Source organism: Hydra viridissima, unplaced genomic scaffold (genome assembly GCF_058129835.1).
Source record: "Hydra viridissima isolate aposymbiotic clone 2 unplaced genomic scaffold, HvirCarnegie_v1 scaffold_12, whole genome shotgun sequence".
NCBI classification, from domain to species: Eukaryota; Metazoa; Cnidaria; class Hydrozoa; order Anthoathecata; family Hydridae; genus Hydra; species Hydra viridissima.
Window position 1 is genome coordinate 7,334,354 of NW_028324311.1, and position 15,641 is coordinate 7,349,994.

Genomic DNA, 15,641 nt, shown 5'->3' on the forward strand with positions numbered 1-15,641 from the left:
ATCAAAAAGCACTACAGCTCCACCAACAGCTGAAGCATTCTAACCATGATTTAAAGACAACAATGGCTTCTTTAAATCCTACTAACCTCAAAAATGAAAAACAAAATGAAACAGCAAAACAACAACTGCAAAAGAGTATGGTCAAAATTACTTTTCTAACATAATCAATAAAACCTTTTTCCTTCAAAACAAAGGCAAAGCAGCAAACTTTGATGTTCTATTTTGAAGCCTATCTTTCTACTGTTTCTAATCAAGATGTTTTTTAATAAAACTTTACATTAAAAACAACCTTTTCATTAACAAGCTATTTTCTTTAAAAGTTCTTCATTGAAAATTGTTAATAAATAGACACATTTAAGAATAGTCTGAAAAAAATGATTCTAAACAACTTTTTTGAATAAGAAAGAAACACTGAGTTACCAAAGAGAAGAAAAGCATTCATCATTAAAGAAATATAACGAAATCGAAAACTGAAAAGAATAGAAATATAAGTTATGGTTTGTTCACGTACATTGTACCTTCAAATTTCTTTACTGAGAACAATGTTTGGGTTACTTTTTTGTTTGGTTACTATAGCAGCCAACATTTGTAACATTCTTGTCTTAATAATTATTGTTCGGTTAAAAAGAAGATCAGCTTCGAATCGTATTTCGATGTCACTTGCGATAGCCGATCTACTTATAGGAGTATTGCTCAGTCCACTTACAATGGCAAAAGTGTTAAATATCAAAGTACATGCAAACTGCTCGGTTGATATTATTCTTAGTTATCTAATTGCATTCTTGCTCGGATCATCGTTGCTTACGCTTGCTGTACTATCATACGATCGTTACTTACTACTGAAAAAACGATCTAACTATAACCAATACATGACAAAACGAAAGACCACGTTGCTAATTGCTTTTTCATGGATCTTTCCTGGTTTAATCCCATTTGCTAGGTATATTAACACAAACGCGTACTTTGTTTTATGCATTTGTTTGATGTCTTTCTCGTTGGGAGCATTTACTACATTTTATCTTTTAATTACAAAGGAAGTCCGCAAAAGACAAAACAAGCTTATCCATTGCAACAATACTATTGTCAGCAAAGAGATTCAAACATCAACATCAGAATCAACAAATCATTCTAGTACTTCCACTTCAGTGACAAACCCAACAACAAGCTGTGCACAACTAAAATTTGAAAAACCAACAAGTAAAGAAACTTTAGTTCAAGCAAAGGTCTCACACGCTGTAACAACTGTTCACCAGACTACTTTTCTGTCAGAAGAACCACTCAGCAACAATATTACAGAGCAACCTAAACAGTCCAATGGCATCAGTTGTTTCTACCAGTTGTCTCATGCAAAATTAGTTAAAAAAGTTAAAAACGTAACACCGTCAAAAATTACAAGCCATCATAAAGATTTAACATCACGAAAGAGATTTTCTCATAATATATAAGGAAAAGCGGGTTCTGGCGCATTGACCAATTCCCTATACTTAAGGATGCATAAAAAATGGTGAACACTTCATATCATGACAAAACCAATACAGTCGTCTTTAAAAATCAAGAAGAATTATAAAATTAATCATGTTATTTATATACCAGTTCTTCAAGATGTTTATTGCCTTGTTTTGTAGTGACCGATGGCAAGGGTGTGAATGCCGTCTTCCAAGATGTGTCTTTTGTCGTCGTTAGCGCTGAGTGCTACTTTGTTGATTTCTTCGGTGTAAACGTCGTGAAGATGAGATCTGAAAACGTTCATGGTGGCGAGCTTTTCTTTGTTATTTATTAAGCAGTCACCACAAGGTATTAATAACTTCTTGAAAGTCAAGACCTTCATTCAATTTTTTTAAAACATAAAGACACAAGTGACCGCAATAAGACGTATTACCAAACTGTACTCTCTCGCTGTTATAATAGACTGGGCTTTTTAAATAATCAATGAGCTCAACAAGAGGAGGCTGAGCATAAGAGTCGAAGCTGTATTTTTTGTCACCGTCTTTATACCAGCACACCCAATGAAACCCACCAGTGCTTGAATCTCCTGTATTCACAATACCACATTCTTTTTTTCTTGGCTTTTTTGGTAACTCATCCCTGACAAACACGCCTTGAAAGTTTTTTAATTTTAACTGTTTAGCAGCCTTTATCAATTGAAAGTTAGTTAAAGCTTCATTAGGTAAAACAATTCCTTCTACGTCAATCCATTGAAAGTTGATCATTTTTTTTAATTTCTTAAAAAGTTTATCCGAATTTTTTTAACAAGCGATTTTTCATAGAATAGCGCCTAAAAAGGGTATACTATTAAAGGGTGAGTTTGGTCCGAGTAATAAACCAGCTCCAACAGATTGATAACCTTTTCCAGTTTTAATGAAGAGTCCATCACCGTGAACATTTTTAGTCCATGGGGTGATAAACAATCCTTCTCCACCTAAAGTTTTTATCTTCATTCCATTTCCATTTTTGCTCATGTAAAAAAGACCTCTTCCGGCAATTTTATCAACCATAGCAGAGCCAGCAGAAGATCCTACACCTGCTAACAATCCTGTGGCGAGAGCAGGAACAACCTTTGTGGCAAGTGTACTACCTAACATGCCTAATAACGGTAAAAGAGCTCCGATGAATCCGTCTTCAATGGTTGAGTTGTATGCAATTTGTCTTTTGCTCAATTTAAGAGTGACTCCTTTACCAGCTTCATACGCTTTTCTAATTTTGTTCAATTGTGAATTAGTGATAGCGAGAACATGTTTACCGTTCAAGTCTTGATGAGAAAGCTTAATGCTAGTATCGGTTTTATCATGCATAGCTTTTTTAATTTTATCAGATTGGCTCTGCGAGATGTTAATTTTGATATTTTGATAATTGATCATTTTTTATGTATTAAAAATTATTTATTTCACTTCTCGAATATGATATCGTATTGTAATATCCTCTCCACGAAAATCAACCAAATCTCCATTCTGATCAATGATGCGAGTAACCATTGTTGAAATTTCAAACAGTTTAACAGGAAGATAAATCAAATGCATTGGTCTCTCGATGATTTTATAGCCTGGACTAACATTTGGATAAAACGAGTAAATGCAATTTAATTGGGTTCCATTAATATAGGATGATCCGATCACGTTGTTAACGATTCTGATGGTGTTAATGCTTGAAATTCTAACGATATGATCCGACTCGTATTCGGAATTGGAATTTAATTTTCTTTTAGTAAACCCTAAAACTGAAGAGATGCTGTTCTTCACGTTAAAGTCAATCAAATAATTCAAACCAAGTTTAATGGTTGATTTTAAAGTATTAAGATTGATTCCAATTTGAAGGTTGTTTGGAGAGTAATTAATTTTATTTGCAATAATATAACTTCCACGTTGAGCTGTTTTTATTGTGTTAAAAATAGACTTTTGCAAATACTCATTGATGTCTTTAATGTCATAGCTTCCTGATGGAATGATAATGTTCTCCCAATTAGCTCCATTGTTCATGCTGTATTTGAAAGAATTGTTTTTACTGTTTACATTTGGAATGCTGTTGTAAGTCTCAAGACCGAGAAAAGCCATTTCATAACTTTTTCCTTCGTTAAAAACGATTTTATCCAAAAAATCAGTGGTAATAACACTTGATTTTCCATCTACATCGATTATTATACCTGTCATTTTTTTAAATAAGAATTATTTTTTAAATTGTTTTAGAAAAATAAAAAATTGTCAAACCCGCTTCGGTACTTTCCCTCGTTCTTTTTAGAAGAGAGATCAATAACGGCAAATCCGTGAGGTTCATTCCAGCAATGATTGCAAAAGGCTTTAAAATCTTCTATTTTCATATCGCACGAAACGTGGTCTTGATAAATGTGATTAACACTTTTTTGGTCTTGTTTAAAGAGACAAATAAAGTTAGCATTTTCTCTGATGGTATGTCTTGGAATCTCGAAATAGTTTTGAGCGAGGTAAAAGCAGTCGACGTTAGAGTGTCTTCCTCGGATGTAATATTTTTCGCACTTGTTTTGATTAGTTAATTGCAAATCGTCAAAGATCATTAAATTGTTTTTGGTCGAGTCTAAGGATTCAGGTTCAGGCACATCGTCTGCTGTTTCGAAAAATTGACACTCCATATCATCATTATTGGAATATTTTTTTGAAAGGTTGTTAATAACATCTTCAGGGTTTAAATTCAATTTTTCCATTTCGTCTTGTACATCATCTGTTAACAAATCAACAATATCCTTTTTAGGAAGTTTATTTTCGAAGGATCTTTTGAGTATTTTGTATTCAGGTTGAAAAAGGGATTTTCCAAAGACATACAATCGGTTGTAATCTAGCCATCCCGGTCTGAGAAGTAGATTGAGCAGCAACGTTGTTTTTCCATATCCAGACTTTCCAACGATGATTCCTCGAATGCTTCTCGGTAAAAGCTTGCTGTTGTTTCTTTTGGTTTTCCCAATTTTACACGACAATTTCATCACTTCCATTTTTTATATTTAAAAAGTTTTTATATATGTTAAAATGTACTGCGTTAAGTGTAGAAGAGAGACTGAAACCATTCACTTGAAAAACGAGATCACAAAAAACAACAGACCTATGTTGAAAGGGACTTGCAACTCTTGTGGGATAACAAAATGCAAGTTTGTTTCTTCTCATACGCCCAAAGGATCATCTTCGCATGCGGTCAATGGAGGAGACTTGGTGGAATCGATCAACAATTTTTCAAAAAAAATAAAGCTTCCATGGGCAAAGTTTCCAGGAGAAATGCACGTTCCAGGTATGAACTTTGCAGGACCTGGTACCAATTTAGATAAAAGACTCACTTCCACGGACATGTATCAAGAGTGGAGCAAACCGGTAGACAGAGTAGACAATGCAGCATATCACCACGATTTAGCTTACAAGTATTTTAACGACAAGCAAAACAGAAATTTAGCAGATCGAATGATGCTTGAAGAAATGGATTCTATACAAAATCCTACTCAGAGAGAAATAAGCGAGCGAAAAATCATCGAACCCATCATCAAAGCCAAAGCTAAATTTGGATTGGGTGTGAGTGATTTGAAATGGACGGATCAGCTTGCAGAGGAGCTTCATAAACCGGTCATTCATCATTTTAAAAGAAGAAGGGTGATTGTAAACGACATTGATGAAATATGGGCCGCAGATTTGGTGGATATGCAATCGTTTTCAAAATTCAACAACGGCGTAAAATATTTACTCATGGTGATCGACGTGTTTTCAAAGTATGGATGGATCGTTCCGTTAAAAAGCAAAACGGGTCTTGAAGTGGCAGAATCGTTGAAAAAGATTTTTGGTGAAAGAAAATGCGTCAAATTGTGGGTAGATAAAGGAAAAGAGTTTTACAACAAGCACGTGAGAGCGTTGGGTGTGCAATTATACTCCACTGAAAACGAGGAAAAAAGTTGTGTTGTCGAGCGATGGAACAGAACGATGAAAGAGAGAATGTTTAAATATTTTTCAGCCAACAATACCAATAAATACATTGACGTATTAGATGAGATGGTGAAAAATTACAACAACACAAAGCACTCTTCTATCAAAATGACACCAGTGGAAGCTAGCGATGAAAAGAATAAAGGTAGGGTATGGTGGAATATGTATGGAAAGGATCAAACATTACCAGCAAAACCGAAATTTTCCATGGGTGATCAAGTGCGAATCGTAAAAAAGAAGTCTCATTTTGAAAAGGGGTATACACCGAGATGGACTGAAGAGGTTTTTACCGTGTCAAAAGTTCAGTATACGAATCCGCCCACGTATAAAATCTCTGACTTCAACGGTGAAGAAATTCAAGGCACTTTTTACGAGCAGGAGATTCAAAAGACGCAACAAGACATATTCAGAATTGAAAAAGTCATTCGCAAGCAAAAGAACAGATCCTTAGTCAAATGGTTAGGATATCCTGATACGTTCAACTCTTGGGTGAACAATAAAGAATTGTTAAGTTTGCAAAAATGATCTAAAATTTAATTTTTAATATGTAAAATGCATGCTCCTCACAAGTTTTTTAGAAATGTTACCTCAGCAGAAGTCCACAGTTTGGATTTGCAATTAAAAATTTTGGAAGAGAGGGTTAGAAAGTTGGAGGAAAGAAGACCAAACAACATTATTGTGTCTACGAAAACGTTAGATCATCCACCTTATTTCAACGTTAACGAACAATATGAGATTTTTGCCCAGAAAGACATTAAATTTGCTGCTCTCTCACATACAATGATAGCTTTATCCATTGGGCTGAATTTGGAGAAAGGTGTTGCAGTGATAACATTAATGAATAAAATTACTGATCAATTGAATTATAGAAAAAACGAAGTTATTATTTCAGAGTCTGTAGATGATGTTATTATGGACGTGAATAGTAACAGCAAACAGGACGTGATTGTTAAAAAAGGAGAAAAACTTTGTAAGATTAGTTACATTGATTTAAAATAGTTTTTTTCGCTTAATAAAAATGGAAATATTGAATGAAAAACTTTATCCAGTTCTTCCATCAGCTCCTATAGATGAAGGAGGACATGTTTATAGGCTTCAGAAAATAAGCGAGATTCAGAAAGAGATAGAGAGTGAAAAAGCAAAGCGAGTTCATCTAAGCAAAAAGTACCATCGCGTTTTTAGGATCATTTCGAATGTAGACAATACGATGCAGGCGCTGTGCATTGCTTTGGGTGCGACTGGAATTGGACTTTTGTCAACCATTATTGCCAGTCCAGCAGCGATTGCGTGTGAAGGCGTGGCTATTGGAATGGGTTTTTTGTCGATTGTTGGTGGTCAAGTCAACAAAAAGATGGTATTAAAAGCGGAAAAGCATGAGAAGATCAAAGTGTTGGCTGAGTCGAAATTGAACACCATCAGCGAGCACATTTCCAAAGCGTTGATAGACGGAAAAATAAGCGATTCAGAGTTTCAATTGATTCTTGGTGAGCTTCAAAAATTTAAATCCTTGACGGTGGAAATACGAACCAAAACCAAAAAGGGAATAGATGAAGTTACTAAAGAAAACTTGATCCAAAAAGGTCGAGAAGACGCGATTCAAACGTTTAACAATTTGTTTAAAAAAGGATCAACGTAGTCGTAAAAACCAATTTATGTTTTTTTTCCACGTATTTTAAAAAGGATCAACGTAGTCGTAAAAACCAATTTATGTTTTTTTTCCACGTATTTTAAAAAGATGTTTTTCTTTAAAATACAAGACCTAAATAAAAGGGATGAAATTGTGAAACAAATTAATGACAGAAGAAAGAGAATTTATCAGAACAGCATCAACGACAACATTTCAGATGTTAATTTTCAAGCTGATTTGAGCAAGCTGTTCAAGCCGATCATAGAGAGCAATGAAAAGATGATCAAGAGCCTGTCAGTCGATCAAAAAAAGAAAAGGCCTTTCGAAGTGAACAAAGTTGGAGATAAAATGTATATTGGAAAAATGGAGGTTGAAATAGATGGAAATGATATCATTGTCGGTGGTGAAAGGTATGAAGGGACAAAAGGTCTTTGGGAGCTGATGACTGAATTAACAATACCAAAGAGCTATACCGATGAAGATTTGCAAAATTATGAAAAAATTTTAATGGATAGTGATGCTATAAGATCTGATTCGCAACTGCATAAACCGAAATCATCAAGAAGACCAAAGTATCAACAACTTATTGCTCCTATTTGGGAAAAAATGATGCGTATTGAAAAAGGTAAAAAAGGTCGTGATGTCATTATTCTTCCAAGCGATCCTAATGCGTTGGTGGAAAAGCTTGAATTGAGTATAGCTGCTTGGCATGCTGGGAATACAGGATCAAGAAATGTGGCTGTTGCTATTTGCGATGAGCTGTTGAGACAGGGGGAGATTAATAAAGAGGAATATAAATCGTTAATGAGGACTATTGATAAAATTATTTAAAAAATTGTTTTATTTAAAAAAATGCTCATTGTGAACAAAAGAAGATATGTGAAAAAGAACGTTGTTGGTGGAGGTGGTATTGTGGACATGATTAAAAATTTCATAAAAAGAGCAGCTGCGTCAAGTGTATCAAAAGCAACAGTGAATTTGCTTAAAAATGCTGCTACAAGTAAAATTGGACAAGAAGCGATTACAGCTGCAAAATCTGCTGGGACAGAGTTAGCCCTTTCAGCCATCTCCGCTGCTAAAGACGTGGCTATTGATAAAGGTAAAAAGACCATTGAAAAATTAAAGACTGGTTCATCTATTCAAAGTAAGAAAATGTCTAAAAAGAACGCGATTCGAATCCAAGACCTGGTGAAAATGGGGCAGGGCATGAAAATAGTATGAAGATAGCATTTTGTTGCGATGACTTGCAATGAGAGACATTTAAATGAATTAAATAATTTTTTTATTATATAAAAAATGATAAGTACTGAGCGATTAAGAGTTACTGAGAACCCAGAGTATGATATTGGTATTGAAAAAGTTGATTTTTTTGAGTACCTTCCAACCAATCTCGATTTAAATTCTTCAGGCACGATTACTTTTGAGATAGACTGTCAATCGATTCAAACAGTACCATCAGAGGCTTACATTCTTATTGAAGGAGTGTTGAAAAAGAGCGATGGAACCTTTTATGATGCTAAAGACAACATTGCACTGGTGAACAACGCTTTGATGTATTTGTTTAATGATGTGACTTATGACTTGTCGGGAGAGCAAGTGGAAAGAGTGATGTATCCAGGTCCAGCCACCACCATACTTGGATTGATGAAATATCCTTATGGATTTCAGTTTGCTGATGGATTAAAACAGATGTGGTATATGGATACGTCAAATCTTGTTGGAAATTCAGGATTCAATGTTAGACGAGACCACTTGTTTGCAGACACTACATCCGTTGGAGCTTTTTCGTTTAAAATTCCGTTGAAACACATTTTTGGTTTTTGCGAAACCTATGACAAAGTTGTTTATGGGTTTAGACATACCATCACCTTTACAAAGAAAGAATGCGATGATGCAATTTATAGAGCGGAAAGTGTTAGTGCAGGAATGATCAACCTTAAAAAATTCAGACTTTATATGCCTCGCGTTGAATTAGATATTTCGAAAAAGACTGATTTCATGAATTTAATAGCTCAAAAAATTCCCATTCAAGTGGCTTATAAATCAAACAAATGTGAAAGACAGCTTATTCCAGCCGGTCAAACAGAATTTACCTGGTCGCTTGGAAGAGTTACTGACAAAAGCATTCCAAGATTTATCTTGTTCGGACTTCAGACAAACAGAAATTCCAGTCAAACAGTTAATCCATCACTATTCGACCATTGTGATGTTAGCAATTTTTACGTGACTGTTAATGGAATAAAGTATCCAAATTACAATTACGACTTGAATTTTGGAGAAAAGAGAGTGGTCATGGCTTATTCAGATGCGTTCTCTTTTGATGAAAAATATTACGGCACAAATGAACTTGTTTGTCAATCTGGGTTAAGCTTGCTTGAATATATAAAATTATATCCGTTGTTCTTTGTGGATATCAGCAAGCAAAAAGAAAGAGAAGCGTCGGAAACAGCTGAATTAGTGGTAAACCTTAAATTTCGAACTTCAACTATTGCAAATACCGTTATTTTTGCAGTGGTGATCTCTGACAAACTGCTTAAATTTGTTTCAGATGAAATCAACATGACTGCTGTTTATTAAGTTTATTGAGATGTCTTTTCAGGAAAAATTGAATTGACTTAAAATAAAAAATCTTGGTATAATAAAATGAGATATACAACATCGTATTTGAAAAATTTGTTGAATGAAAACGGCGTTAGTAAAACAGCAGATGATTTAATAACGTTGATGATGCTTGCGGTTGAAAATAGTTTGATCAGTAAAGATGAGATTTTAGAAAGAGCAAAAGAAAAAAAAGTAAAGCCTCCTCCAAAAGAAAAAAAACCTGTTGATCCGAAATGGGAATGGCTTAGTTTTGTTAAGAAAAAACCCATCACTGTGAGAATAACCAACATTGAAACGGGTGAGGTGACTGAATACAAGTCTCTTTACAAAGCGATGGCAGGAACTGGACGTGGATGGAGATATTTAGAGCGTCGAGATGGAAAGGTTGATAATGGAATCAAGATTGAATTTTTAAATTCTGAAAAGCTTGAAAAACGTAAAAAGCAGCAAAATTGATTTTTTAACTTTTAACATGTTAAAAAATTGACTTAAATAAAATTCTTGGCATAAATAAAAAGATGGAGAGGAAGTATGTGATTGAATTTGATACCATGGGTCGTGCGCATCTGTTTGATGAAGAAAAAGAAATTCATGCGGCTGGATGCGAATTTACTGCACATGACGAGTGGGGAAGAAAGTATACGATTAGATTTGTTGAAATGGGTCAAGCACATGTATACGACTCAATAAGCGAAATTTTTGCCAATTATCTTGTTTCATAAGTTTTTAATTCTCCCGCGAAAAGAATTAAAAAACGGTAAAAACTTTTCGAAGAAGAAAATATGCTGAAAGTGTGCCAAGATTTAAAAAAAATTGAATTGACTTAAAGAAAATCTTAGTATAATAAAAATGAGTATCTATTCTTCAAAACCAGAATTAATTGCTAAAGAGCGAAAACTTGAATGCATCGAAAAAAATTTTCTTTCCCTTAATAAAATGGGTGATAAAACTGATGTTAAAAAGCAAAAAGCAAAAACTTTCGTCAAAGAGCGAAAAATTGAAAGTGACATAAAGAAAAATCTTTCCGTAATAAAAATGGAAAGTAAAACTGTTAAAGATCGAAAAGTATCAATGGCATCATTAAGAAGAGATGCTAAAGAAAGAGCTATAAAAGACTATACCAGAATGACTAGGGAAGAGCTTGTTGAGGCAATAAAAAACACAAGACCTATCATTGGGTATGGTCCTGCTCCTCGTAGACGAACGACTGAGGCAAGATCGTTGCCTGTTAATGAAAGACCTACCGTGGTTAGGTTTGTTCGACCAGCTGTAAAAGTTTCTGTAAAACCGACAAAAGTAAGGTTTGTTCAACCACCTGTAAAAGTTTCTGTAAAACCGACAAAAGTTTCAATAAAGCCGACAAAAGTAAGGTTTGCTGTTGGTTCTGAAAGACCTGTGCCTGCCCCAAGATCAAGGTCTGACGACTTGATTTCATTCGAACCTTCTGCTCTCTTGCAAAATAGGATGATAAGAGATGAACCCTCTATTCTTAACACACCGGTTATCGATTCAACAAACGTTATTACACCTAGACCGGTTCCTGCTCCAAGACCTTTATTTTCAAGTCTGACGGCAGTTTCAAAAAGTGTGGCGTCCTATGTTAAAACTAAGTTTAATGATATTAAAGAATGGATAGAACCCTACGTTCCTGAAATAGTCAAGAAGAATGTAAACGAATCAGTGAAACAAATCGATGAAAAGATAAAGTCTATCAAATCACTTGTATTAAAAACAGTGTATAAACCTCTCGCGCCAAAACCTTTTACAGTAAAGTTTAATATGACTAAGCATTCAGCAGAGCGCTCCACCAGACTGTTTTCATACGAGCCGTCTTCTCGATACCAAGACATTGTTCCTTTTTTAAACTTGGTAAGGGAGTCTGCTATTCAAACCATGGAAGGAGAAAGAAACACAAAGGTAAGAATTGTTTTAGTCTGTGAAATGACTCGCGTAAGCATCTTAACAGGTGATGAAACTACTCAGACGGCTAACTTTTCATCTAATGCGCAAAGATTATTGGAGGGTGATGATGTGAGAGCGCTCATGACTGAAATGGAAGAAAAAATCTTGGAACGTAGCGCTAATTACAACAAGATGGGATCCAATTGCGTCTTGTCCAAGATTTTGAGGATGGATATAAGCTTTGTTGATTATGAACCTTTCAAGGGCTCTTCCTACATGGAGCTGCCTCTCAAGTTGAAAAACAAAAAAGCCATCATCAACATGAAAAACGATGACGATCAATGTTTCAAGTGGTGCGTCACCAGAGCTCTTAACATGAAAAATAGAGACAACGAAAGAATTGACAATGAGTTGATTGAACAATCGAAAAAGCTCAATTGGGAAGGAATGGAATTTCCTGTAAAGACCACTCAAATCAAAAAGTTTGAAGTGAATAATCCTGACATCAGCGTGAACGTCTTTCACTATGAAATGAATAAGCCTCAACCTATGCAAATATCCAAATTTCATGATCGAAAACACTGTGTTGATTTGTTGTATATTTCAAACAAAGACAACAGCCATTACTGTCTCATTAACAATTTCAGTCGGTTTGCCGGCTCCTCAACAACAAAAGGAAAAAGAAAACTTCATTTTTGCAGAAATTGCATGCATGGTTATGACCAAGAAGAAAAGCTTCAAATTCACAAAGGATACTGTTATGAGAACGCGCCTATGAGAATCGATCTTCCAAAAGAAGGGTCGACCCTTGAGTTTAAAAACTACAACAATAGTATGAGAGTTCCGTACTGCGTCTATGCCGACTTTGAAAGTTTCATCAAACCTATCGATGACAACACTGAATATAATAATAAAGAATCATACACCAAACAATATCAAAAGCATGTTCCAAGTTCCTTCTGCTATTACATCATAGGACCTGATGGTTTAAAAATTAAATCTTTTGAGTATACAGCCGAAAGCGATAAGGATGACGTAGGTAAAAAGTTTGTTACCAGTCTTGAAGCTGACTTTATAAAGATTTGCTGTGATAGTTATTCACTTAAACAACAATGGAAGAATAAGCCAATAAAGACGGATGAGGACAAGAAGAAGTATGAAGCTGCAACCGAATGTCACATTTGCAAAAAGGATCTTAACGGTGATAAAGTGTGGGATCACTGTCATTTGACTGGAAAATACCGCGGTGCTGCTCATGATGCTTGCAATAAAAAATATCGAATTCCAAAATTCATACCAGTCATTTTCCACAACTTGTCTGCCTATGACAGCCATTTGTTCATCAAGAGATTAGGCGGAAAAAACGGAAAACTCAATTGCATACCCAACAGCGAAGAAAAATACATTAGCTTCTCAAAAAGCATCAAAGTGAGAGATTCGATTGATAAGAAAGGTAATCCGAAAAAAGTGTATAGAGATTTAAGGTTCGTTGACAGCTATAGGTTCATGCAAAGCTCGTTAGCAGATTTGACTAGCAACCTTGTTAAAGATTTGTGTGAGGAGTGCTCTAAATTAGACTCTAAGACATGCAAAAAGGACTGCCTTGATAAGAAAGGTAAAAAATGCAAGTGCAAAGACAATTGTAAAGACTGCGCTCATAGAAGATTTAAAAAAGGAGACATCATGTGCAAACATCTCAATTCATTCTACAGCGGAGAACAAAGAAATTTGCTGCTAAGAAAAGGCGTTTACCCTTACGAATGGGTGGACTCGATTGAAAAGTTTTCCGAAACGCAATTGCCATCCAAAGAAGCTTTTTATTCTAGACTAGATGATAAACACATCAGCGATGAAGACTACGCGCATGCACAAAACGTTTGGAAAGTATTTGGATGTGAAACCTTTAAAGATTACCACGAGCTATACAACGAGTCTGACGTGTTGAATCTTGCCGATGTCTTTGAAAATTTTAGAGACACTTGCATGGAATATTACGGTCTCGACCCTCTTTGGTATTACACCTCTCCTGGTTTGGCTTGGGACGCTATGTTAAAGGAAACTAAAATTGAGCTGGACTTGATCACCGATATTGACATGCTCAACATGATCCAAAAAGGAATACGCGGTGGAATCTGCATGATCTCGAATCGACTTGGAAATGCCAACAACAAATACATGCCAGACTATGATCCTTCACAACCATCGAAATTCATCCAGTATTTAGACGCCAACAATCTTTATGGATGGGCCATGAGCAAACCTCTCCCTGTTAGAGGATTCAGATGGATGAATGATCTTCAAAATTGGCGTAGCATGCCATGCATACTTGACGTTGACTTGAGCTATCCTGAAAGTCTTCACGATTTACACAACGACTACCCTTTGGCTCCTGAAAGATTAACCATTGGAAAAGTACCCAAGCTCGTTCCAAATTTAAACAATAAAGAAAAATACGTAGTCCACCATGAAAGCCTAAAACTCTATGAACGATTGGGTTTAGTCATCACTAAAATTCATCGAGGAATCACCTTTGAAGAAGAACCTTTCATGAAACCATACATCGATGGCAACACCACTAAAAGAACAAAAGCTAAAAACGAGTTTGAAAAAGAATTCTTTAAACTCATGAACAACTCCGTCTTTGGAAAAACCATGGAAAACATTCTAAAGCACGTTGATATTAAACTGGTTACCACAAGAAAAGAAGTCTTAAAATTATCCAAAAATCCTCGTTATGATCGGTACAACATTTTTGATGAAAACCTCACTGCCATTCACATGAAGAAAACACAAGTCACTTACGATAAACCAGTTTACTTAGGAATGAGCATCCTAGACATCAGCAAAACCCTCATGTATGAACATCACTACGACTACATGAAACCTAAATACGGGGATAAGCTGAAATTACTCATGACTGATACTGACTCGCTCATTTACGAAATACAAACAGAAGATTTTTATCAAGACATTAATAACGATGTTAAAGCTAAATTTGACACGAGCAACTTTCCTAAAAATCATAAAGCCGTTGAATTTTTTGGATTCTACATTGGAGAAAACGGTAAGGTTCTTGGAATGTTTAAAGATGAAGCTGGTGGTAAGATCATTGTTGAATTTGTTGGACTTCGACCGAAACTCTACTCTTACTACATCCCTGAAGAAAAAGAAGATGAAGATAAAGAGCAGAAAAAATGCAAAGGGGTCAAAAAGAACGTTGTCAAAAATAAGATTACTCATCAAGACTACTATGACTGCTTGCAGGGTAAACAAGAAAAGCTTGCAACCATGAACGTTTTCAGATCTCATCTTCACGACGTTTACACCGAAGAAATCAACAAAGTAGCACTCAGCGCTAACGACGACAAAAGACACATCTTGGAAGACGGCATTCACACCCTTGCCATCGGTCACTACAAAACAAGGCAATAAACATCTTGAAGAACTGGTATATAAATAACATGATTAATTTTATACTTCTTCTTGATTTTTAAAGACGACTGTATTGGTTTTGTCATGATATGAAGTGTTCACCATTTTTTATGCATCCTTAAGTATAGGGAATGGGTCAATGCGCCAGAACCCGCTTTTCCTTATATATCTCATATGGCATTGGCAAAGTCTGTGTCGGTTTTAATTGTTTGCTGTCTTATTTGCATTTTACCGGCAATAATTTGGTTAATTTTAGAAATGATAAAGCTGAATTACAGCAAGTTGGCAAAACAAATATTTTATACCTGCGTTATTACCCTATTGCAATTAAGTTCATGTATAAATCCAGTTATATACTTTTCAAAGCAAAAGGACATAAAGTTAGGTTTTCGCCAACTTTTTACGCGTAAGATCTATCTGGCTTAGAACATTGAAGAAAATGACTTTAACACTTTGTTGTTTATTAAAACTTGTAAAGTTTTGATTTGATCAAAAAAAATGCAATTCAAGGGTTAAAAGCATTTGATAATGTGGGTTAATTGCTAGTAGGTTTGCAAGTAACTTTCTCCAACTTGTAATTGAGAAAAACCGCTGCGCAGTTAAAATAAGCAGAAGTTGACAAAGTCCTTAGTGTTATGTAAATGTCGCTTTAG

At 35.2% G+C, this 15,641-nt stretch overlaps 2 protein-coding genes across 2 annotated transcripts; both read left to right on the forward strand.

Annotated features, from left to right (window-relative positions):
• Nucleotides 1-395: 395 nt before the first annotated feature.
• Nucleotides 396-2,866, forward strand: LOC149881036 (uncharacterized). Its single transcript, XM_090069055.1, has one exon. The coding sequence runs from the start codon at nt 495-497 to the stop codon at nt 1,443-1,445; it is 951 nt and encodes a 316-aa protein (XP_089925181.1). The 5' UTR covers nt 396-494; the 3' UTR covers nt 1,446-2,866.
• A 7,859-nt stretch (nt 2,867-10,725) lies between these two features.
• Nucleotides 10,726-15,527, forward strand: LOC149881037 (uncharacterized). The gene is made up of 6 exons (XM_090067920.1): nt 10,726-10,955; nt 11,529-12,388; nt 12,533-12,710; nt 13,053-13,909; nt 14,378-14,821; nt 15,499-15,527. The coding sequence occupies exons 1-6, from the start codon at nt 10,726-10,728 to the stop codon at nt 15,525-15,527; spliced, it is 2,598 nt and encodes an 865-aa protein (XP_089924046.1).
• The last annotated feature ends 114 nt before the right edge of the window (nt 15,528-15,641 follow it).